The sequence below is a fragment of the Poeciliopsis prolifica genome, unplaced genomic scaffold (genome assembly GCF_027474105.1).
Source record: "Poeciliopsis prolifica strain line A6 unplaced genomic scaffold, Auburn_PproV2 SCAFFOLD005, whole genome shotgun sequence".
Taxonomy (NCBI): domain Eukaryota; kingdom Metazoa; phylum Chordata; class Actinopteri; order Cyprinodontiformes; family Poeciliidae; genus Poeciliopsis; species Poeciliopsis prolifica.
The window spans coordinates 4,532,629-4,558,585 of record NW_026562380.1 but is presented as its reverse complement, the minus strand read 5'-3'; the positions used below and the strand labels follow the sequence as shown (position 1 = coordinate 4,558,585).

Below are 25,957 nucleotides of genomic sequence, written 5' to 3'. Positions count from 1 at the left end.
GGCTTCTCTTTTAATGTCATGACGCGTAATATGTCAAACCTCTACCAACATTGGAAATATTGTGTTTTATGATAGTTTTGAACATTGACGTTTGCATGCTTTTCAGTGTTTTCTTTTTTTAAGAAATATATTGTTTTTGTCTGAAACAAGTGTGAATATTTATGTTTCATTATGTTGATATCGCCTTGCAATATGCCGAATGTGTGATTTTCTTTTCTTTTTCTGTATCGCAACAGTTTCGTACGGTCTATGGTCCCACATTCATCCGTTTCGATGAATTATGGGTGTTTTGCGCCCTTTCGTCCACGTGAGCCAATGTTTGGAGACCGCACTTCCTTAGTAACGAATATCTGAACCCGGAAGTACTTCCGTATGCTTCAGCTAACTAGCCATGGGCTGTTCTCGGTTACGAAAGAGTAAAAATAAAGTTTGTTATGATTAAAAGTATGAGGGCAGGACCTGTTCGAGTGTTTTATACCCTTGTCCGGTAATTTGAAGGTTAGGAGCCACTTCTGTCGCTGATATGAGAGGAGGGAGAACTGTAAGTCGAAGCATCTTGTTGTGTTAGCAAGCTTTTGGTTAACACGCTAAAGTAAACAACTTGTTAAAGTTTTAATAACTTATTTGGTCATTGTGTATTTTTATCTGTAAAAAAGACACATAACACACAAAAACGAATGTCAGAACGAAGAGGAAAATTGTGTGTCTTGAAAATATTGTTCGCTGCTGAAAAACTTACTAATAACGTACATTTTATACGTGAAAAAAATGTTTTTTATATTTTATCCATACAAATCATGTCAATAAATCGCATTTGACCCATAAAATGCAGATTTAAAACAGTGTTGATTGTTAAAAGACCACTGATTTTTTTATTACAATATTTAATTCTAAGTACAATTATAAATACCTGTCTGTTGCTTTGTATCAGAAGTTCTTATTGTTTATTTAAACAGTCAAATAATTCCACTTTTAAATTTCGATGTTAATGTGTACATTTCTGGTCCTCTCTCAGGTATGCTATAAAAATGGTTTTGTTAAGGCTGCGTGACAGGCAACGATAAGCTTGTGAAGTTATGCTGAGGGTATGGAAAGTTTAATTAATTGTACTGAAGAACAGCAGCCTTCTTCTGTGATGACCAACTACTGGTCCAATCAGGAAGCATGCAGGAGTCAAAAGGCGAAATGTGCTGGGGGATTTGTTCTTGTACATGCAGGTGAGTCTGGAAAAAGTATAGTTTTTTAAACCACACATCCACTTTACTTTATTAAGTTTCCAAAAGGCATTTCATTTTCAACAAGTAGTTTCAGCCGTCACACATTTACTGAAGGGGGGGAATCATGACGTTAAAATGAGATAAATTTAGGGGAATAAAACAAGTTAGAGGTTATAGAATATCTACTATCTATGACTACTGCAGTTAGTTAAACCTTCTTGGTCTTTCTAATCCTATACTTATAAAACCTCTTGCTTAATGAATTATGTCACAGAGATCCTTTGCTTTTGAAGCCTTTATTTACCAGGCAACCATCCTTTAAAATAATCAAATAATTCTGCAAAAATCCTGACACACCATGACAGACCATTTGTTTCTTAAAATGTTTTCTCCTATTTTAAAGTTCTTATAAGTTGGTCATACATATGTGACACACTTCACAATGTTTCTGATCTTATCTATTAGATGAACTCAATATAGTTGTACAAAAAATAGTTTTTATCAACAAATAGCATTGGGTTTAGGATATTTGCAAATTGATACATTCTGCTTTTTCTTTTATGTAACACAACATCCCTAGCATATCACAGGTACTTGAGTAATTTGCTTTGATTTAATAAAAAAAAAATAACAAGATTATTGCTTGCTTTCAGGAGCAGGTTACCACTCTGAATCTAAGGCAAAGGAATATAAGCATGTGTGTAAAAGAGCCTGCCAGCGGGTAAGTTTACTTAGTAAGTCTTGTGTTTCTACCATGCATGAAGACTTACAACAAAAAGAATCTTTCAGGAGATCCGATAGCCTTTGCAAAGTCTGGGAGAGGTCTTCTGTTGTGTGGTAGGAATAGTTTATTATTGTGTGGTACAGCTGGCATTGTATTGGATTCTTGATGCTATATAAAGATGGTGGCATCTATGAAGCGAAGCCTGTGTACTACTGAGACCTGGTCTTAAAGAATTTGAAGCAGGACTTCAGATTGTCTTGCCTGTAGCATAATGCTACCGGCGTGATCTGGAGAATTTTTGCTCTGTCCTAAGGAGTTTGGTAAAGTGGCAGAGCGTATGGCAGAATTATTATTGTAAAGTAGCCTTAATAAATACAATATGTAGAAGAGTATATCTGTTCCATATTACAGACATATTCAGTTGATAATAATACTTTGGTTATTGTTTTCAAACAGAAGAATGTTTTTCCAAATTTGCAGTTATCGTGCTGTTTCAGGTTGTGAAGAGCTTTACAAGTCTAAAGGCAGCCTTTGTGAATTAAGAAATCAATTGTCAGTGTACAATTAAGCAGTAAATCCTTCTTTATTTGTTTGATGTTACTGAATATATTTCTTCAAAGTCAACCACAAATGCAACATATTTTCAGCACAGTTCCAACATTTGTGTTGGCTGTTCTGCCAAGATGCTTTCATGTTGGGGAAGGGTTGTGGTGTTCTCACAAGAGAGTCATCATTCTCTGTGATTTTAAGATAGTTTTCAAGACTCCACTTCTCTTTAGACTGATTTACATACCATCTATTCACAATACAGACAAGAAGCCAAGTTTCACAGTTTTTTTGTTACTTAGACAATGTATTTTTGTAACTGCAAATAAGTAGTTTATAATATTTCTAAAAAGCTTTCTTTGTGTTAAGAATTGTTTTCTTTAGCATTGTATAACATTTTTAGCACTGTATAACATTTGTGTGCTGTAGACACTTCTCTCTGAAGTGCCTAAATGTGATTTGTTCATTGTTTTAATTCAGTCATTATTTTTTCCAGGCTGTAGACCAATTGAGAGCAGGTGCACTTGCAGTGGAAGCTGTGACTGCTGCCCTGGTTGAACTAGAGGTTGGTTGAATAAAAATCAACTGGTTTGTATGACTGACATACAGTAAGTGACATGTAGTTATTTGAAAAGACTGCAAGTAAATTGTACATACTTTTTTTTCTTTTTTATTATAGCATACTATCTGACAAAAAGAATATTTTGACAATTTTATTTTTAGAAGCAGATTATAAATCAGTAAACTCTGTTGGGGTATTATCTTAAATATTAAGTGACATTCCTTTCTTTTATTGATTTTTCTGATCTGATCCTGATTTGGTTTTTGTCTACTTTCTCCTCGGTTTAATTGCTCTCAGGACTCTCCTTTTACAAATGCTGGCATGGGCTCCAACCTTAATCTGTCGGGAGAAATTGAATGTGATGCAAGCATCATGGATGGGAAGTCGCTTCATTTTGGTGCAGTCGGAGCCATCAGTGGTTAGTTTCTACTCTATACTATATAAGTATATGTGTTTTGATGTCCTCCAGTCTCTCACAAAAACTGCAGCTGTTTTTATACAGAATTTATACATTATTTTTTACGTCTTAAAAACAACTGAAAAATATATTATGTTGCTGTTCATAAATCTGTATTTCCACATCTTTATTTGCCTAAGATTTTGACTATTCATGTACACTTGTAGCAAGCGTCTTTACTGCATAGTTTTTATGCATTTTCTCTTACTGACTTTTACTTCCTGACATCACTGTTCACATCTCTAGACATCTTTCCATTTTTATCATTTTCCAAACACAAAGGTCATTGCATTTTCACAAAGATTTTATAGTGAAGTTTAAATTATTCCAAAATACTTTAATCTGAATGGGTGAAGAGAATCTGAAAGATATTCTCTATTGAATTTACCCTTAGATTTTGACTAGGTCATTCAAAAACATGCATATATTTTATTCTAAGCTATTCAATTGTAGCCTTGACTGCATGTTTAGGGTTGTTGTTCTTGTAGAAAAAGAGTTTTCACCTGAGTCTGAAGTCCATTACAATAGGTTTTCTGTAGGGCTACTCTTGTATCTAGCTCTATCCATCTTCTCATCTACTCTGTCAAGGTCTACTCTCTAATTCCTGTTCAATAAAAGCATCTCTACAGTATGATGCTGCCATCATCACCATTTTACTAAGGGGTTTGTTGTGCAACCATCATCGTCCGTCACTGTTTTGTGTTAGTTTGTCATAAAAAGTAGTTTAAAGTTTATGCTTGTATTGTAACAAACTCTAGGAAGACTGAAGGGGCTTAAATGTTCTTGTAAGGCATGTCGCTCAATGAATTTATTGCTCTGCTTAAATGAATGACTTCATTTGTTTTTTTTTTCTTTTCCTCAGGTATAAAAAACCCTGTCTTAGTTGCAAGCTGCCTTTTGACTGAAGCACAGAAAGGGAAGCTCTCAGCAGGCAGAATACCACCCTGGTGACTATCAAGCCTCATTATAAAAGATCGGAATGTTAGCGCTTCCCTCTTGTTAATTGTGCTGTCTTTCTGCAGCTTTTTGGTGGGGCGAGGAGCACATGATTGGGCAGTGGGACATGGTATACCTCCATGCCCTTCAGAGAAAATGGCAACAAGTGAGTATTGTTGAATTGTTTCTGATCATAAGAAAAAAATCTTAGAATTTGTTTTTGACAGTGAATAAACCAACACACCTTAAAAGAAATGAGAAGACTTGCTTTACTTTATATGGATGCAATTGGGGCCACATTATTTTGTCACATCCAGAGTTCAGTTTATCTGCATACAAGAGGAACAAGCGAAAGATGGAGCTAGCAGAGAAACTGGATACAGGACAAAACCAGGCAAAGAAAAGACGACAATCAAGTGAAAACGTGAGTTTTTTTCTTATCAAAGACAAAAGGGAACATTTGACTAGAAGTGAGTTTCCACACAATTCAACCATTTATCCAGTCATCATAAAACCCAGAATAAATGTTTATTTGCTGTAAAGAAGCATGAGGATGCCTATGAAAGTCTAGCAAGTTCTAAAACTGTGTCCTAAAGACTCATTTCCGCTCCAGAAATGAACTTCTTTGTTAAGTATGACTACATTTGTATTTAAGCTGCATTTAACATCACGACTGTAAGCTGTGTAAATCTAACAATGTACTAATATATTGCCAGGTCTTTCAGGAAGGAGCACGGAAAAAAACAACTCTCTTGTTAAAAGGCCACAAATTTCAAGTGGCTGAGCTAAAAAGAATCAAATGTGTATAATTTGACTTTAGTGACCGGTAATTTGAAGGGAAATTAGGAAAAAATGGAGCGAGAGATCAATAAGCAGGGTGGTGAGTGAAGCGAGCGCTGTACCTGTCTGTTGTAGTGAAGACATAGCTGAGCAGAAAGGCAATACTGTACCCTGATGTTCTCTTTTTTGAACAGTTTAACAACTGTAAAATAAAATGGTTTAATTTCAGTAAATTCTTGTACACCACAAAGTTTACTGTTGTAGAATTAACAGGATTTAAATGACAAAAAAATTATATCTGCCTCTATTTTTTTATTCTAGTTCTTGTTTTGTTTTATGTTACTTATTTTTGTTTTATGAATGTTACACTGCTTGGTGTAAAGTTTGGTAGCGCGTCAGTATTTACTGGCTCAGTGAAAATGTTCGTTCTCATATGAACTCCCTGCCACTGGAAGCAGTGATAGAAAAGGGTGGGAACGTTTATCTTGGTTCACATGCGAATTTTGTTAAATGTAAATAAACATGTAGCATGCAAACTTCATTGGAATTACTTTTTAATCGTATTTTGGTTTCGTAAATCTTCATCATAGTTCACTCACAAAATGTTCAATGCAAAAGAAAACAAATAGCTTTTATGGACTGCTTGTTTATTCAAGTGACCATTGATTCAATGATGAATCTTTCTGTCAAATGACTGTTATTCCAAAGGAAGTGTTTGTTTTCCTTTTCCAAATGCGTGACCTATTGGAAGATTAATATGTGACTATTTGATGCAGTTAAGAAATTATTCTTGGTTTTAAATTTGCAGTTGACATTTAAAAGGAAATTACCAAATTTAATGTAACAACTTATTAGAAACATGGCCTGGGCTGCCTGTTTTTAATTTTGTGCACAATGTTCTTTTAATGCTTTCCTGACTCGTTGCCAAATAATAAAACTTTTCCTCTTTTTCTGATTTTAATTCATGGCACAAGAAACACCTGTGTACTGATGGTGTACAGTTACAATTTCCACGGAGTCTAAAACATATTGACATAATTTTTATTTTCCCATGTTTTGTAGACATCATTTACTGGAAGTGAAAGGCATGGATGCTGTATTGCACAATGGTTTTTAAATTTGAAATTGCTGGCTCTGGCCTAGTTTTGGTCTTACAACCCATGAGAGATGACTGATTCAAGAGAGCAGATGATGGAAGAGAAAAAGCCTCACATTGTTTTCTTTTCTTGTTTCTTTCCTTTTTATGCCAAGGTTTAATCAGGGTATTTAGGTTCTGGTGAACGTGGAATTGTGATCACATGTTACGATGTCGATTTGCACGTTTCACATCCAAAATTGTATTCATCATCCACTGTGGACTGATCACAAACAAATCACTTCCGACACAAACCGTAATCAGGGAAAGAAAGAGAAAAATTTAATTACAGCAGAGCATTTTTATTAAAGACAAAAGGGGAGGAAAGGAATTCAGGAATTTGTGCTGTTCTTGCCTATTTTGTAAATATTCAAAGTCTTGTCGTTTGTGGACTCTGAATGATTCATTTTTGATGTTTTGTTGCCCAAATTATTAGGTAATTATTTTCATTTGTGTTCATTTTATTCCATCCATGCAAATATTTTTTTCTTTCCTGGTGTGATGTAGGAAAACGGATCAGGGTGCCTCGACACAGTCGGCGCTGTTGTAGTCGACTCAGAGGGGAACGTGGCTGCAGCTGTGTCCAGTGGAGGCCTAGCTATGAAACATCCTGGAAGGGTTGGCCAGGTAGAATCACCCTCTTCTATCGGGATACATTTATTCTCAAAATGGCTGTTTTTCAATATATGCACTTGTTTATATCATCAAAAGTAAGCACACCACTCAAAAAAATGTTGTGCTCTTCCAAAAGCATTTTTTTCACCTATGTTTTTTCTTATCCTGCTTTACCAGAACCACAAATGTCAATGTAAGCTTTGATAGAGCTTGAAAAATTCTATTTTGAAAATAGCATTTTTCAAACTATAATTTTTCAAGAGATTCTTAATTGTATATGTTTATGGGACATTTTGTAGGAATTTTATTTCAGCTATAGGTTGAGAGTTGCGTTTCTTGCTGGAAGGAGAGTCCTTATCCCAGTCCCAAGTCTTTGCATCCCCTGACAAGTTCAATAACCATATTTCTGTGCAAATGCCTGGCATGTTTTTTGGCATTTTTTTTCTGAAAAATATTTTGAAATCCATCTATTGTTGTCATTCATCTAAATTAATAAGCAATAATTTGTGTTGGTCTGCCACAAAAAATTTTACATGAAGGTTTGTGATTGTAATATAAGAAAAATGGAGATGTGAAATGGATACAAAGAGAGTTCAAAGTTATTATATAAATAAAATACACTTGTCCATTTCAAAATATGTGTAAGTAAACAGATATATTTTGTTCCCCAGTTTGATGTTGACTTTTCTTACAGATCTAGACTTTCATGACTCTCCGTGCATACGTTTTTGTAATCTTTTGGTGATGATCATGGCCAGTATCTTCTGTTTCAACTGAAACATTTGGATTCATTGCTGCTTTTGATATAATGGATAATTCATAGTTGAATCTGACAGCCATGGCCTCTGGGGCAGCAAAGCAGAACATTTCCTCTTGTATGACCATTCAACTCGATATGATGGCCTTCTTTAAACTGCTGCCTTTGATGTCTACTGTTGCCAGATAACTGCCTTTCATTTATATTTTCAGAAGAGAACATCCCAACAGGTCTGTTCTTTGTTTCTGCTGGGTTCACTGCAAAACTATTATGGTCCCATTAGTGTTTTGTTTTTGTTTTTTTGGCTGGCAGAGTTGAAACAATCAGACCTTTGTGACCCATTTTCTTTCTAGAATTTTATCAAACTTTGATATAACAATACAGATTTTAACCGATTCTCTTTTTTTTTTTTAAGAAAATGAGAACATCAATCTAGATTCATATAATCTCATAAAAGATTATGTTTAGCTTCTGACTGGGAGGTCACAGCATAAAATAATGCAAGGAGCCACCAATTGCTCGTTGTTGTATATCACATTCTCAAACAAGATCTCCTCCTGGCAGACATTTAGTATATTTTGATGTTCCACAGTCACCAAAATTTTACTGATCAATGCGCCTTTGGAAAGCAGAAACACAGCAGCTTGGATATTTCAGCAAACAGCTGTTACCACTGAAGTCTTACAGCTTTCTGTTCATCTTTTTTTTTCTCCCTTTGCTATGTTAGTCTGGCGCTGCCTCAGCCTGATGTAATAACCCAAATAAACTTCTGGTTCCTAATGGTGCCTAAATTAATGAGAGTTCCTTCTGCAAATTAACTTACCAGCATACTAAATGTCTTTGTTCAACATGATTGCGAACGTGTGTACAGTAAATGTTTTACTTTGAGCCAGTTACAAGTAGTCCTGTGTTTTTCTTTTTTTTTTATGTAGGACAACTGAGAAATGGCTACAGCATGAAACTTGAATGGATAAAGTTAGAAGCGTTGTTTACCTCTAATTAATTAGCAAACTTTATGCTCATATTCAGCCCTAAGTCTTGGGTCTGATAATTAGGTTGAAATAATTACTGCAACCTTCCTTTCTTGTTTTTATGCCTGTGGTAACATTTAAGAATTTGTAACAGTTTTCCATTAAAGCTATTTCAGCAAGCTCTTTCTTAATTTCTTGTCTTATTTCTCCCTGTTTTCATTCTAGGCTGCTCATTATGGATGTGGCTGCTGGGCTGAAAACGCCTGTAACATGAACTCTTACTCTACAGCAGTGAGTACCTCAGGTATAACCTCTTGTTCTACACAACTTTGCATTTCCTTAGGAGTTTGTGCTAAAATATCCAACAGTGCAGTGGCTCTGTTGTTATTACTTTTGGACCTAAAGAAGAACGATCTGGAGTCGATGCACAGCTTCAGATATTACAACAAAAACCTAGAGATCAGGCCCGAAACCTGGGTGTAGTGATGGACTCTGACCTGAACTTTCAGAGCCACATAAAGACAATTACAAGCTGGCCTTCTATCACCTGAAGAACATCTTCAGTATTAGAGGATTAATGTCTCAGCCAGATCTAGAGAAACTTGATGGACGGACAGACAGATAGATTAATACTCTGACTCAAGACTAAAAAAGTTTGACAATGCTTTACGTTTACCTCTAAATTTCCTGTTGAGAGATTCAGATCAGTCACTCCTGTGCTGATTGAGTCAACATACACCACTCATGCTTAGCCAGCTGCATGCCAGGTGCATTGCATAGCTGTGTGGATTTTTAGTGACATTTGACATGGGACACCTGCTGTAGATATAGTAGGAGAACTGGTGTGAATTGAATACAATAATGGGATCTTTTTATTGGGACTCAAATTTCTATTTCTTTGTGAAAAAACATCATTTTATTTTTCCAGGTATTTAATATGACACACGTATTGGTATTTTATGAATTTCTCACATGTGGGTATATGCATATGTGTGTTAAATATATTAAGTATGTATCATTAATGATCCTAATCTGAAACTTGTACTCAGCATGGTGAAGGTGTAGCTGTTTCCCCCCTTGGAGCGGTTGACTTGTATAGATGTAAACACAGCAGACCAGGTATGCATCCAATGGATACAGTAGTGTGTCTTTTTTGTAAAGCATAAAGCCATATACAACCTTCAAGACACCCAATCAAAATCATTCAATGAGGTACAATGACATGGGTAACATCCAAATGCAGATGTGTTTGAAAGACTTGCTAATTTCCAGACATAAATCTTATTAATTACTGATGGAAAAACCTAAAATTTGATGTTCACAGCCACTCTATCCGGTCTGATTACACTTGGAACTATTTTGTGATAATGAACAACTCTGTCCGTAGATGTACAAAGGTGGTAGAGAGAGACCCTGGTTGGTTTTAGGGAAGTGCAGAAAAAAGTGGTTTTACAAGGTATTGACTAAAGGGGACTATTACCTGCACATAGTTTACCTTCCACTTCAGAAATATGTGCTACTTTGTATTGTTTATCAGATGAAATTTATATAAATTCAGGGGTTATTTGTGGTGGTAAAATGACAAAATGGGACAAACATTGCATTGAATCTCTGTAAAGTAAACCCCGTCTTTCTTTGACTTAAGGTAACAGCTTTTTAGCTACATAGATCCTCTCCAGTCAAGAAAAAAATCATTATTCAGAAAACAGTCTTTCTTCTTTTGAGTAGATTATTGCATTTTGAGCAACTGTAGCGTCTGCTCTCTTTTTAGTTTTAAAAGCCAAGTCAAGTCAATGTAGTCTGGTTTTAAATTAAGGCTGTATTCTTTTAAGATGTTTAGATGTCTCCAGCATAGCTTCTGGGGAACATTAGAAGCCTTTTGATGTGGATCTGTAGCCTAATGTGTCTCAGTGCAGATGAGCTGAGTTGATCAGACAGGCTTCAGCTTGAGCTTTATGTACTTGAACCTCTAATACGTTCTGAATTATGCACAGAGCTAACATGATGGTGTGATCCATTGCAATTATTTGGTTGTTTTAAAGTAATAAACAAGAATCACTCCTAAACTTGCTGGCATATCATGGTAATTTTCTTAACTATGGTTGGTATATCACTCTCAAGATGATCAAACAGGATGACAGATGCTCTCTATCTGCATCTGTCATCCTGTTTGATCAGGATTTCAATCAGTGGTAGTTTTTCATGCATTTCAGTTGATTTTTCTGTACCTGTTGCATTTCCTGAGCAGCATCTGAGCAGGGTGTTAGTAAAGGTTGGTGTCGGTCTGTTATCTCTGTAGATCAAGTGCATATGCCTCCTCCCTGTGTGTATTTTCGCTTCACCCTGTCTTACTATATTGTGGCTTCATGCTTTGATGTAACCAACACAAAGCCAGTCTTATGGGTTTGAAAAGCACAATGTGGGTTCCAGCTCAACACCTGTTTTTCATTTCCTAGCTTGAAAGCCGTTTCCATCAAAAGAAACAGAAAAACAATATTTTTAAATTGACACAAGGAGCGTGAACCTTACCCTTCATGTCACCCCTTTTTTCACTTCACAAAGAGCCACACACAATTCTTCCCCCACCACCTCTTCCTACTCCTCCTCTTCCCTTTTTCCGATTTACTCAGATTTGTAATATGTGGCTCATATGGGTCATAGTTTTATTACTTCATCTGGTCTTAGCTTTGCTGTGGTCACTGAGGCATCAGCTTAGAAGCAGATTTCATCTGCAATTACTGGCTCGTTTATTTATTTATTTATTTATTATTGTTGCAAGTCTAAATTTTATATCCAGCTCTTCGTGCCACATTGATAAACACTGGTTCCTTTCTTCTGCAAGGCTCTTTGGTAAGCTGCACAGTAAATGGTGAGAGAAGCTTTCTCCTTTGCTTTAGCAAGAGCTGGAAATCCCTCCAGGCACTTGGCCTGCATAGTTACTAACCTGCATTTTGTTCTGTTGTAGTTACCTGGAGGTTTATGGGAGCTTTAATTCGTATTTACAGAAACAATGAGGCTGTATTATTCCTCAGCCTTTATATGAGTTTTCACAAGCGTTGTGTTGTCAAATGGGTTTTATTTTCACTTTCAGATTCCTATTAATTTTTCTATGTAATCATATGCTTTACTTTTCAGATATTTTCAGTGTGTCTTAAGCAATAGAGTCAAAAATGTCATAATTTTGTCTTAATACTTTCACTTATTTGTAAATAACATTAAATTGAAAACAAATTATTTAGCAGGGATTATCCATCTCACTACATGCTTTATATATTTTCCGCTTAGTCCTCCAACGGTTTTTTCATCTCAAGTCTTTAGTTAAGTCTTTTCAGCTAGATATTAAAATAAGTTCGAGAGTGACCAGACTTTTTTCTGGTTCTATGGTAGAAAGTAATGCCCGTCCCTCACATATTGCTTCAAACAGAAAACCAGCTGGCTGAATGAAAAAACATATTTGCATATGAGAAAAGCAAGAATATTACTTCTTCAACAATATATATCAAGAAATATTTTAAAGTTTCTGTAATAACTTAGCTTGTGGTCTGCTTGGTCTGTTTTGTTTTTCTCTCACTGAAATGATGTAATAGTATAAAAATGAAATAAATAGTTCACTCATCATGTCTACTTTGGAAAGCTTCGGGGGACAATAGCATAATCTGGGATGACTATGGTAGAAAATATTTGTATTCAACTATTTAATGTGTTGAATACAAATAAACATAAAATTGACACATGAGTTGACCACTCATCATGTCTACTTTGGAAAGCTGTGGGGGACAATAGCATAATATGGGATGACTGTGGTAGAAAATATTTGTATTCAACAACTTTATGTGTCTTAAAACTGTGTTGAGTTGACTGCCAGGGTGTGTTGAATAGCCTGTTTCTTTCATCAGTGTGATGATGGCACAGACATATTCCAGGATGACAATGCCAAGATTCGTTTTGCTTTTCTTTCTTTTTTTAAGTGGTTAAGGGAAGACGAGACAGTATTTAAATGCATGACTAGTGTACCACAGACTCCAGACAATGATGCCATTGAAAAATCTTTTGGATGCTCTGGAGATTGACTTTAGGTTGCAATCCGACTCTCCCATCTCTAATTAGACCAACTGTAAAACAAATAGAAAAATGCTGGGACTTTGCATAATGCTCAGATTTTTATGCAGGGATGATTTTAATGGCTAAATAATGTACAGATACCACAAGACAATTTATCACAATGATTTCCCCTACAATAGGTCTTCAACTTGAAAATGTAAAAATATATATATATATGTTCACATATATATATATATATTTATTATTGTTTTTTGCCAAGGTTTGTCAGTTTGATTTTAGAAATTTTTTGTTGAGCCAAACTTTTGGCATAATTTTGACTGGTCTGCTCCTTTTAGCAATATAAGAGTTCTTATAGGTTAGCCAACTTTATGGTAAAGACTCTTTTAACAGTCTAAAAATGTTTATTGGAGTTCTAGTGTTTCATATTTGATTGGCGACATCACACCTTGATTTTATTGTTTCATTCTTTGGTATTTTGGTTTTTCACATCCTAACTTAATGTTCTGGAACATACCCATCATTAAATGGGTATGTTCATTAGATGGGTATGTTCCAGAATTGAGAAACAATACTTTCAATCCTAAAAGAGACAATTCACTACCTGTTTGGTCAATGGAGAACATTGAATTCGAGCTGAACTGAATTTAACCTTCAATTGGAATGAAAATGATAAACCAAGCACCGAGACTGCAGTTTTCTGGATTTAGAAAAAAAATCTAAATAATGGTACCAATGTTCAGAAACATTTTAAGGTATCCCAATGCAGCTTTGGATACTTCATCCATTATTTCACAGCTCAAAAAATTTTTGTGTTTAATTATTTGTGAAAGACTTCAAACCTAAGAACCAATTGCCATTCTAGAGATTTCTAGGTTCACATTTCGAATTATAAAAATTCCAAGACTGTGGTGCAGGTGAAGACCGCGCAACCCATATACAGAGGCCTAAATCCTCTTTCGGTGTGGCCGTCACGGGTTTGAGTCCCAGCTCTATGACCTTTGTCACATGTCTTCCCCCTCTCTCATGACCTGCTTTCTTGTAGCTTCACTATCAAATAAAAAAAGCCTCTAGAAGCCTCGCAGAAGATTTAAGAAGACATGCACATTTTGTTGCATGCTTATTTGAAGGTGTAATTTTGGCTCTATTGACATTTAAAAAATACAAGAAATTAGAGGTCTGAATAAAGCTACAATATTGAGATAAAAAATATGGAAAATTGTGTTTTATCTCTAATTGCTCCACTTGAAGTAAGAGAAATTCAAACCTATCCTTAAAGCCTCATAGTTAATTTGACCAAAAGCCATATACCTATTGAATATGTTAGAATATTGTTGAAATATTTATTTTAGTAACTCCATCACCAAGTAAAACTCATTATATGAAGTAATTATACAAAGATGAATATTTTAGCACCTTTATTTCTCTTCAACGTGATCATTTTTTGCTAACCGCTAATAAGATTAGACCAGTATAAAACCTGTTTAACAGAAATGTGAACTTAATGAAAAGTATGTTTAATGCTTGCTTAATTTCAAAAGCTATTTTTAATCTGACAAACGAGACTCATCAGGATATATTGTCTAATTTTTTAAAGAAGACTAGTCTAAATCTGTAACAACTCAAAATGTTAACCATGTTTGTTTTTTGCTCTGTGTGTTTTGTCAGGATGTGGAGAGCATCTGATTCGCACCATGCTGGCTCGGGAATGCTCCGCTGCAATGCAGTCTGAAGATGCCCACCAAGCGCTGCTGGAGGCTATGCAAAACAAGTTCATCAGTGAGTCACCCGCATGTGCCTTGATGACCACTATTTTCCAAACAAACACACACATTTTCTGCAAGACAATGCTACGTTTTTGACAAACGAATTGGGGGAATTAAACAAACAGATGTTCCTCCCCATGAAGAATGAGTGAACCACCAGAAACATTTAAAAAAAGAATCAAAACAGACAACTTTTAATGTTTTATTGTTAAATAGTAAACTGATGTTCCACACAGCACAAACGACAGCCGCAGAAGATTTAAGAAGACATGCACATTTTGTTGCGTGCTTATTTGAAGGTGTAATTTTGCTGGATTCCCTGAGGTGGCCATTTTTAGAGATCCTCGTTAAGTGTGTTTGCTGTGCAGTGAATGACCAGTCTGTTAGAACAGAGGAAACAAAGAAAACACAAGTGGATACATGTGGTGGTTTCAGCCTTGTTCTGGCCTCTGAAAGTCCATCCATGTCTGGCTCTGTGACGTATTTGTTTTCCAACACTGAGGTCAGTTTGAAGTTATTTCATGTTTCTGTCTGAATTCACATCAGGTTTAAACACAGCTCCATAAATCTTTATGGCAGCACAACTTAATCAAAGCTACATGATGGGCTAAAATTGACTAAATGTCTTTGAAGACAATTAATTACAAAAAACAATTACATTACATTTTATATGTTAAGACAATAAAAATGTCAAACTTGTTTCACTAATTATTAGGGCCATAATTAGCCTTTTTTTCTCTTTACAGTTTGGAAGGTAGGGAGGAATTCAGTCCGGAAAGACGGTTCACTGGCTCTGCTTCTATCAACTTTTTACTTTTCACTAACATGGAAAGTACTTCAGTTCTTCTGTTTCTGCTTTGTGATCATCAAAGAACTATACAGACAGATCCCACAATAATTGCATTAATTCCCATTGATACTAGTTATCAAACAATGCAATCAATTTAAGTTTGTTAAAATTTGTTTAAAAAAGTTTGCCATCTAAGAAAACCCAGGAATTTGCAGAGTCGTTGAGTTGTGGCTTTCATTCCTCCTGAACAAACATGTATTGACTGTAAACAGTCATTTGGATTGTCTTGTTGACTTTGCAGCATTCAGTTATATTTAGCAAGCATGTAGCAACAGTGGAGAGGAAAAACTGGCCTTAAGCAGCTAAAAATCTCTATGAGAACCAGAACCTGACTCAGTGTGAATATGCATCTACCAACTGGGTGTTTGAGAAAGGAGAACCCACAAAAAGAAATGGAAGCACTGACCCAGGAGTACTTTCTATTTCAAAGAAAAGTAAGGAGTTGATGGCAGCAGGAGCTCCTTTTAGGAGAGAATCACATCAAGGCCTTAGCATGAACAAGAGCACATGTAGTTGGTCATCAAAAAGCTCAGTCATTAGCCTTTTCTAGGAGAAAGACAGGGTTAAACACTGAAAGGCAAGAGTATCACCTGTAGAAGGAGAATGTGAAGTTGTCTCCAGATCTCATCTCAGAACAGAGTTAACAGTTCTCCCAGTGCCTTTAAATGTTGAAATAATCTTTGCTCATTTTTTAAAACACGCTGCTGTTATTTTGAAGATAACTGATTAGCTAAATGCCATGTGTTTGTGTGTCCTGCAACCAAAGCCGAAAATTACTGAGACATTGTGGACTGTTTAACTCGAAGAAGTGACAAACACATACCAGCATTTTGTTTCCCAGCCCAATCTGAGACTTTTGAGCCCAGGGAACATCATAAGAAGGAGACAAACATAAGAAGGAGACAAACAAAAAGAGGACTGAAGAACAGACAGAATATTTTCAACAAATAAAACATTTGGCCCTGGTTTTTGTTATTTTTTTACTTTTCTTGCTGATGTTTTAAGACATGTCAAATTATGCAGCAGTTGTTTGTAGCCTGTTTCTTTTACAGACCAAGTTTTTTTTTATTTATTTGCCCCACACCAAGAAGAACACAATTTATTCAAATTTGCAGTTTCATCATTAAACAAATTAGGTGCTTCTTTTTTCCAATTTGTTTTTTAATGGGAGGTGGGACAACTATTTACCCTGTTAATTTTGTTGTTATTATTGTGCATACTACAGTTATATTACCTGTCATTATCCCTTTTATTTTGCCCACATGAAGGCAGTGAAATATTTTTATTTAGCAGACTGCTAAAGAGGATAATTGCATCAGAAGAGAATAATCATTTCCAGTTGTTTAACTTGGCTAAAAAAAAAGCAAATAACTCAAACAGGGAAGAAAGGTTTTCAATAAATCCCTTTCATTTGATTAAAGGGATTGGGTTATGTGTAGTCCACACCAAGGTTTCAATAATTGTTTCAAAAAGTCAGGCAGAAAAAATATGCCTCTGAAGTTCAATACTCCTGGATTTAACCCAATGCTTGGGGCACATTTAGGACTGATTGTTCAAGGAAATCTTTTCAAGTTTAAAGCTTATTTACATTTTGTGGTAGTTATGATTTAATAAAAGTGAGTCCTTTCTGAACATGAGAGTCGCTTACGTATCAATGTCAGCCTTTGATTTGTCTGGTTAATAGCTTATTTGCTACTTTTACTACTAGCAACTACAGAAAGTCTTTTATGCATGGAAACTTGCTGTTATCTTAAAGCCGTTTCAGAATAAAGGGTTTTCTGTGAAAATAGAAATCAAAAATCTGTCTTTATTTTCAGTTGGCTAAAAACTGAAAATAAAGATTCCCTGCTGGCCTTTGAGACTGTTTGAGTTATTATTCATCAATTATATATCCACTGCACTGTTTAGGCATTAGATCAATCTGCTATTGTCTTGTGTCCATTTTTTGTTTCTTTGTTTGTGTATTTCTTTCAAAATTTCTTTCTAAATTTTGATTGAAAGAGATGCCTTGTGGACACAGATAAATATTTTGTCCCTTTATGTTTTTAGGTTCACCTTTTCTAGCAAGTGAAGATCGTGTTCTGGGTGGAGTTATTGTCTTGAGATGCTGCAGATGTGTGGAAGCACAGCCTTCTCCAAATATTCAAGCTGCAATGGGTAAAGCATTAATATTTGCATCTCTGTACACAGATCCATTCCTCTAACACCAGTTCTGACTGAATACATAAAAAATGAACTATTGGTTGAATAAGTAAAAGTGGGAGAAAATGCCGTGGCTTTCCTCGCTGGTGGTCTGGGGTTTAACTTGTGCAGTCAGTCTCTGGTTTCACCCCCTTCATCTCAGATTCAAACTCAGACCTCCCACTTTGGAATCAACTGCTAATCTTTGCACAAGTGACTCTTTCTGAGAACTGCTCAGTTTGACTGTTTGTATTCATGGATCTGGTTTCTCTACCTGCAGCTTTGAGACAGAATCGTCTCTTTCTGCTCGGCTGAGATCTTAAGATCAAAATCAGGTTGAAATGTTTCCAAAGTTGTGTCCATTTCTCACTACTTTGGCACTTGGCAAAATGTAATGTTTACTGGTTTTCTCCATTGTTGACTGTGTGGTGTCTTCAATGGCCTGTTTATTTTTGTGTTTTTATTTTGTAAAGCACTTTGAACTGCCTTGTTGCTGAAATGTACTGTATAAATAAACTTGATTGGTTGACTTCATAACTGTTGACGTAAGAATTAGCAGCATGTCATGTACTTCACATTACAAATGTAAAATGGACCATTATCACAGATTTGCCTCTACTCTTCTGTGTCTTTGTGTGATATGTTGTAGGCTTTTCAAATTATGCACATTTTGTGAATTTGAATGCTAAAAATCTGCCTTATATTATTTATTCGGGATAAGCTTCACATTTTCACGTTTTTATTGTTCCCTCACAGTGGAGTTCCTGTGGAGTCACACCACAGAGAGCATGTGTGTTGGCTACATGTCTGCCCAGGACAGCAAAGCAAAGGTGAGCTTTTGAATTGCCAGATAATGTAAAATATATTAATATTAATATATATTTAATAACAGTTGTCCTCCATCAAAATTTTACAGATTAAAAAAAGATTTTTTAAAAAAATAGCTTAATGTTAGGAATATTTTACTTTTTTGGTTTATAAAAACCAAATGACTCCCGTGTCACAATTTTTTCATGTGAAGAAAAAAACACTTATTCTGGAGTGCAAGCAGTGTTTGATAATGTTCCTGACATGCTCTTATTCTTACCTTCATTAAATGTGAACTTTATGCTGCAATTCAGTAATATCCTCAGAAAACCTTCATCCTCACCCAAGTGTTTTGTTACTAGTAGAGCTGCACCAATAAGAGTTTTGTGGTCGATTTCTGATACTGATTTTAATTTATTCAGATATTGCTTTAAAAACTACAGTCACCATGCATGTCTCTTTAGCCTGCTTGCTGTGAATGATGGTTAGTTATTTATAGTAGGAAGCAATGTTACTCTCAGTATGTGATAGTCATAGCTCTACAATCTGTTTAACAGAAAACTGTACCTTACTAGTGATGTATGCTTTCACAAAATACCATTAAAGTTAAAGTTTTATTGCTTACAGACATTTTAGCTAAATTTGATGGCTTCTAAGAGCATTAGGGCTTTCTGATAGTCTTTTGCATGACCTCTGTATCACAGTCTGGATCATATTTCTAAGTGTTTGCTTTCTGTATGCTGTCCTGCCTTCTTCAGCTGTACTTTTTTCTTCCTCATGGTTTGACGTTGTCTGATCACAACCTTTACGGTTTGAACGTATCCTAAAGATTACTGAAACTCATCCATCAGTATCATTTTCTGCAAATCTCTATAAATGTGCATGGTGCCTAAAGTATTTGTCTGAGGGGTTTAGAGTGAACAAGCAGGCTTCTCCAGAATCACAATACGTCAAACAAAGTACTTTAAAAAATAAAGCACACTTATTTCATTAAAAATTTATAATTTGTGCTTGAACAGCCTCCGTACCATTCACATTCAACAGTAAAAAGTTATTTGCGTAAAGTGAGTGCAGCTGTAGGAGTCAGCCATCTCTGATCTCCTGGGGCCGGGTGTCCACTTCCTCTTCAGGGACCAGTGGTGATTTTGATATTGAAGAGCGCAGCCAGGATCACAGCTGCTCCACCAAACCTCACACTGCCTCTGCTGGAGGGTGAGTGTGGGATTCGAGCTGTGCCTCTTGTGTTATGCCATCTGCACACCAGAGCAGCTGGCTTTTCTGTCCGTCATGCTCCCTCGTAGGGCGCAAACAAGATTTCCCTCGCTGATCCCCAGCTGGGACCAAAGATGTTTTCTGCTCTGTGCCTACATACGTTCATTAAGGGGGTACCATGGTGAACAGCATCTGTTTTCGCTCTCCCGTCAGATGAAGTTCAAATAGTAAGAGATAGGAACTTTAAAGAGTTCAGACTGCAGTCCCAGCTGCTGTGGTCTGCTACAGAGGCCCACGAAGTGCCACCTGCATGGCCATGACCTTGATGGTAAATCTGTGGGAATGTTCAAACTTGAAGTCAGAGAAGAGTTGAAGCAGAAGTAGTTTGGAACAAAGTCTGCCTGTGTTGTCCTAAGATCTTGTTTAAAACAAAATGAAGCTGAAAATAACAAAAAATCTTGCAAAACATGTATTTCTCACACCATGTTTTCATGCACAGTTTTCTGAGCTCAGACATTCACTGCTTTCGCTCTGAATCTTCAAACATTCCTTCCATTCCTATAAGCTGACCATTTCTGCCCAGCTAGAGTTCATCTTGCTCTGATTAAATGTGATAAAACATGAAAGGTGCTTCTACACAGCAGCATGAGTATTTAGTAAAGAGGTCACTGGGTTTCTGGTGTCTTTTGAATTGTCCTTGCTTCAGATAGCTTCGTGTTCATAGAAAACCAGACAGAGCAACACTGTATATAAGGGACATTTCTGACCTGCAAAATACCACTTTAGCCAGATTTTTTACCATGACTAAAAAAAAAATTTTTTTAAAGCTAAATTTGAGTCTTCTTTTAGTAACAGACTTCACACTAAAGAGTGTTTTCTGTGTAGACTTTAAGCACTTGATATGTTGGGCTTACTGGTAGGACAAAAGAGTGAATGTTTGGTTTCTGACCAAATATTTTCCAGTCAAGGCCAATCTGGTGCATATTTTCTCTACATCTCAGCTAAAAATTTTGATTTAGCATGGATTGTCAGGCACTTGTATGGTTGTGTTATATTTCTCCTGTTTCTGTCAGATATATGTTAAACAGTCAGTTGTTCTCGTCTCCACTTTTTACTGTGAAACAACCAGCGCTTGAAACAACAACATGAGGAAGAGCATCTGTTTTTATTCAAATATTCACCTGAATTTACCCTGGATTAACTTCAGGGCATCAGATTATGTTTTGCAAAGCTACAAATCATTGGTTTAGACTGGATTTTGTTTTCTGATCACCTTGGTTGAATAAAGACAAAGAATGACAACATTACCACCAAAGCTTTGTTTTCTTCTTTTTTATATCTTAACCACTATAAAGATTTTCTTCTTCAATTGTGTAAAGCCAGAGAAAATCAAAAAAGCATGCATGCTTCTCTGGATATTATTTGTTTTGTATTTTCTTAAAACCCCTTTTTTTATTATTCATCTTTCAGTGAGTTACAAGTTAAAATAGCATATGATTGTCTTTGTAGTTATTCTAAGAGGGAAAAAATCTGAAAACCACAACAAAAAAACAAGAGCTTGGTCACAGAGCTACATTTATCCTTTTGTGTACACTGTGGTGTTAATGTGTGGCTTCTGTAACTCTTAAACACATTTATGTCAACAAAGAATGTTGTTTTTCTTAAACATTTGAACAATGAGCTGTCCTGTTCATGCTATATTTTGACACAGCTGTTGTCCTGTCATGTGGTTACTTTGGTCACCGAGTAACAAGTTGTAAACAGGTTTGCATGCCTTCTTTCTTTTCTACTTTCTTTTGCTCTTTTTTGAAGTTATTTTTTATTCAAAATTTTTGCAAGTTTCTTAAACAGAAATTCTCTGTTGGTCAATAGCAGTGTTAGCTTGTGGAGGAAATGTTAAAATTGACAGCACTGACAGTCCGAAAAGCCATATTTTAGCATATTTACACTTTTTCCTTTTGGAATAGGGCTCAAGCGTGTTGTTTATGACAGATATGACAGAATGCCTTCTATCATGCAAACTCTTTAACTTTAACAGTTATTTTCCAGACATGTCATTTAGCCCTAAAGTCATTTTGGACTTTTGATTCCCATGAAATTATCATATTTTTTTGCAAAATCATGTTAAAGTAACAAATTTTTCCAGTGAAAATGAAGTGAAAAACTTAATGATCAGTGGCTGCCTATCCATCGATAGGTTATATGGTTGCCTATCCTTGCTCTTGTATTGGAACAAATGTGTAGGAATCAAGCAAGAACTTTTGCTCACACATTTCTTCTATACTATGATTTCTCAGAAAAGTAAGAGTACTCAATCATTTTCTGTGTTCCCAATAAGTGGCTGCAGATCCATTTGTTGTATTCCCAATTTGTTTATGAAACAACAACAAAAACAATCTATTTTCAGAAATTAGACCTTGCACTCTGCAGTACCAGGTGACCCCCGATTTCATATACGGTGGTGCCATTTTCAAGGTTGGCTTCCAAAGGCCAGCAGTTTATCAGACGGAGCTTTTAAAGCAGGTTTTGTGCCATTAATATATCCCTCCTTAATGTGAGTGAAAGCAAGAGAGTTTGTCTGTTTTTAGTTTTATGGAGTTGTATTATTGTGCTCAAAGCTGTTTCCAGAAATTAAATGAAAATCAGACTTGTCCCAGATATGTTGCAGCGCTGCGCCTGTATAAATGCATAATGTGCAACATTTACTCAACATTTCCTGCATTTTCTTCCCAGCTAAGAATAAAGCCCTAAAAATCAGTATTTGGGGTATTACAAGCCAAAAAAAAAAGCCATTAGAGAAGCATTTTTATATTTGCTTGAGATACATGCTAATCTCCTTTTATGAAGTGTAAAGCCTTTATGGATGTTTGTGTTAAACAGTTTTCCTCTCTTGTTTGGTTATAATCCCAGATTGTTGCTGCTTGGTAATGCTGCCCTTTCTATCTTATAAAACTTAACATTCCATTTTAGATATTTATTTCTTTTCTTGTATTTTCAGATTCTGTGTCTTGAAGTGTTTATGTCAGACTAGCCTCATTACTTGATCTTGTTGCTTTTAACAGGACACAAGTCTTACATATTGGTGTAAATATATTATAGGTTTAAACTGTCTTGTCTGTCAGCCGTATGAACTCAAGCAGCTAGTTAACTGTGCCCTGTGGGGATTTCCAGTGGAGTATTTGGTGTGAAAACTGTTTCCTACTGGTTACAAACATCAAAAGGAAAACATTAGTTTAAATTGATCATGACTCATTTGAGGACCTCCTATTGAACAGTTCAAATGAGACCTTCCTTTAACCTAATTTTCACAAGATGAATGGAAGAAGATGAACTCAGAGATGTGTACGAGGCATAATGGCCCCCTGAGAGTATTGCCATGTGTAGTTGGTCTTGTCTGGCTGCTGTCCCATTGTAGTGACAGTTGCCCTCAAGGTGCTCAGGGGAATAGTCTGATCATACACCAAACAGCGCCAGTCGACTCTTGCATCTGGATGAGTTATATGGGACCAGCTCAGTGGCCTGACTCATCAGTTGGATTTTCTCCTCCCTCAAGAGGAAAGGAATCAGTGTTAGCCTTTCTGCCAAGAGAAAGAAAAGAGGATGACAGCTGTTAATGCCACACAGGGGGTCGATGACCTGTGATCCTCAGATGGAAGTATTACTCATGTCTTCACAGCTGTGTTTGTGACTTTCTTTCAACTTCTCATTTAGTTAAAAAAAAACAAGCACAATTCTAAATACAAATACTGACTGAATATCTACAGGGGATATGATCACACGTTTCTGTAATGTGCATGTTTTGAGTTGTGATTCTATTTCTCTTTTCTGTTTTTTTTTTTTTATATTATCCAAAGGAAATAATTATTTACTATAAATGTCTTTGTTAGTTATTTATTTCCTCAGTTTCTGTCTGGCTTGGAAAAATAAGGTTGCTAAACATCTCTTCACTGTCCTTAGGAAAATTAAAAAGTCATTTTTATTTTATTTTAGATTTTTGCAACTTTTAGAAATGACATGCTAAATTACTCATAGCACTGCTAAAGATAGCCAGATAGCTTGATTTGGACACACACTGCCTGCTAGTAGCTCATGAATTAACATGGTTGGAGTAAACTGGTAAAATACATCTCTGTAGCAAACAGTGAGACGTAGAACCAGTGGAATAAAGGTTTATATCTCCCAGTTTTTGAGTTGAAGTTTCCAAGTTTGAGCTTCATTGCTTTTTGTGTGTTGTAATTTACTGATTATTCACCCATTTGAAGAGTTCCCAGAGAGAGCTGGCTTAAAAACAATCCCTGGAATGTAGGTTTTACCAGTGGTATATTTTAGAGACTTCACCCTTCCACCTCACTTGAACCAAATGACTGAATTCTCTCATCAGCAGCTCATTCGGCTCTGCAGAGTGTTGCTAATGAGCCATTCATTTGGTTCAGGTGTGTTGGAGAAAGGAGGCATCTAAAGTCACTCGCGTTGGCTGGAGTTTGGCTCCTTTATATTCAGCCAAATTAGAATTGAAGCCTGGTGTGAGTCACTCTGTTTTAATGTTTTTTTTTTCCCTTGTACTTAAAATATACAGAGACTTTTAAAAGTGTTTTGTGTTTGTTGTTGTCTGCAGACTCACATATCCAGATTGCCTCCCGGAACGGTTCCTGGCCAGTCTTTGGCCATCGAGGGAGGAGTGTGTCGGCTGATGGGCATAGTGGATTGAACCGCTTTCCCTCTTCCCTCTCTCTTCTTCGGGGCTTCCTTAGCAATACTCCTATACATACTCAGACAATGCACATACATGCACTCACACATATGAACAGCACCCCCAACTTCCCACAACCTTTGCGATGCCAGAGATAATAAGCTTTCATTGTTTGAACAGGTGTTCAGGAAGAAGTGATGAGCGATAGCTATTACTTAGTGCACTTATAGGACTTCCCTTTGCCGTTGCCGGCCTCCAGTATGCATTCTATGCCAGTTTACCCTCCAAGCTCTCCAGTGTCACCTGGAATAAACTTGATGCATTGTTATATTCATGCACCATCACTTTTCTTTGATAACCCTCCCCAGCTAATTAATACTTCTCTGCATTTTGTACATAAGCTACAATCTAGGAAAACAGGGTGGATGTTATATTGTGTTGCAGAAGAGATGTGACTATTTTCACATTTTTATAAATTAGAAATCCAGAATATTTTTTGTTTGTTTTCAAACAACAATAAATTAAATATGTAAAAGTGCACCTTTTCAACTCTCTGCTACTCAAGATTTTTGCTTGCAGTAATTTAGAGCCTTGGGGATTTAACAATAATAAAAAATGCATTAGTTGTTATGTAACCACCTGTACTGTTAAAACTCCAGCATTATTTAAAATATAGCATAAGGCTTATTTTCTGTCATTTCAGGCATTGAATGTTTTGCTTCTTTTATAAAATGTTCATATATACATACTGCATGTTTCTCTTACCCTGTAATTAGAGAGTTGATCTGTAAGGAGGAAGCCAAGCACTTCCAGAGTGACGACTGTTTCTTGTCATTTATAAATCACATTTTATTTTTCCACAGCCCCACAGTTGTATTTTCCTGCTGGAAGAATCCAGCTTAAACAAATGTTTATGTCAGGTCCATGAAATGGGGCTGTTGAATTGTACTTGAAAAAGGTGACTGTCTGAACTAACTATATTGGGAAAATGGGACGAGCTGATGTGCTGATATTACTTTATTACTTAGTAACATGAAAAAACTCCTGTTGATTTCTACATAGAAATTATATTGAATTGTATAAACTTTGCAAACCATATATGTGCAACACTGCAGTGCTGAGAAACTGAATAAAATCTACCTTGCTACACTTTTTCTTGTGTTTCACACCCCAGTATGAAATGGGCTTTTCCAACATCCATCCATCAAACAATCAATCATGTCCTGCTTAATGAATGGTACAGGGTAAATGTCACTTTATTTGGGAGAAACAGATCTAGTGTTTAACATATAACGGGGCTCTTTATTTCTGAGAGCCAAAGTGTATCCCAGATGAGAGCTGAACATTGAAGTAGGTGAGGTGTTTGTGATGTAAAAGCAGTGAAGAAGCAGCTCTCTTTCTGTTTAAAATCAATGTAATATTCCAGTGCTTTCTCCTGTCCTGTTTTCTTCTCATTGTTCTGAAACTTTTTACAGGCTGGGAAGTCTTTCTAGCAACACTTTGTCCAGCTGCTGCTGACTGGATTGTGGCCATTGTGGTGTCTTGAGTGGAATTTGCAGCAGAGCTGTGAAAAGATTCATATTCACCGTTTGAAAGTAGAAATGCGTTAGTGTCACTGTCTCATGCCAGATTGTGAGATCAGCCAACATAGTGATGATATGCAGTCAGTCTGCCCCTAAAGTGTAACATGTC

At 36.1% G+C, this 25,957-nt stretch overlaps 1 protein-coding gene across 1 annotated transcript; it reads left to right on the top strand.

The window, feature by feature from the left end:
* Nucleotides 1–358: 358 nt before the first annotated feature.
* Nucleotides 359–25,415, top strand: tasp1 (taspase, threonine aspartase, 1). Its single transcript, XM_055030203.1, has 14 exons — nucleotides 359–541; nucleotides 1,016–1,217; nucleotides 1,871–1,938; nucleotides 2,984–3,052; nucleotides 3,347–3,467; nucleotides 4,369–4,453; nucleotides 4,529–4,608; nucleotides 4,760–4,866; nucleotides 6,865–6,984; nucleotides 8,926–9,004; nucleotides 14,428–14,538; nucleotides 17,425–17,532; nucleotides 18,313–18,386; nucleotides 24,191–25,415. Exons 2-14 carry the CDS (start codon nucleotides 1,088–1,090, stop codon nucleotides 24,281–24,283), a joined length of 1,245 nt encoding a protein of 414 aa, XP_054886178.1. The 5' UTR covers nucleotides 359–541; nucleotides 1,016–1,087; the 3' UTR covers nucleotides 24,284–25,415.
* Nucleotides 25,416–25,957: the final 542 nt, after the last annotated feature.

Bases quoted from the DNA above. Each gene is read 5' to 3' on its own strand.
- tasp1 (XM_055030203.1), top strand. From the start codon at position 1,088: ATGGAAAGTTTAATTAATTGTACTGAAGAACAGCAGCCTTCTTCTGTG. The intron at 6,985-8,925 runs GTAGAATCACCC...TTTTCATTCTAG, and splicing joins ATCCTGGAAGGGTTGGCCAG to GCTGCTCATTATGGATGTGG. The intron at 14,539-17,424 runs GTGAGTCACCCG...TTATGTTTTTAG, and splicing joins TATGCAAAACAAGTTCATCA to GTTCACCTTTTCTAGCAAGT.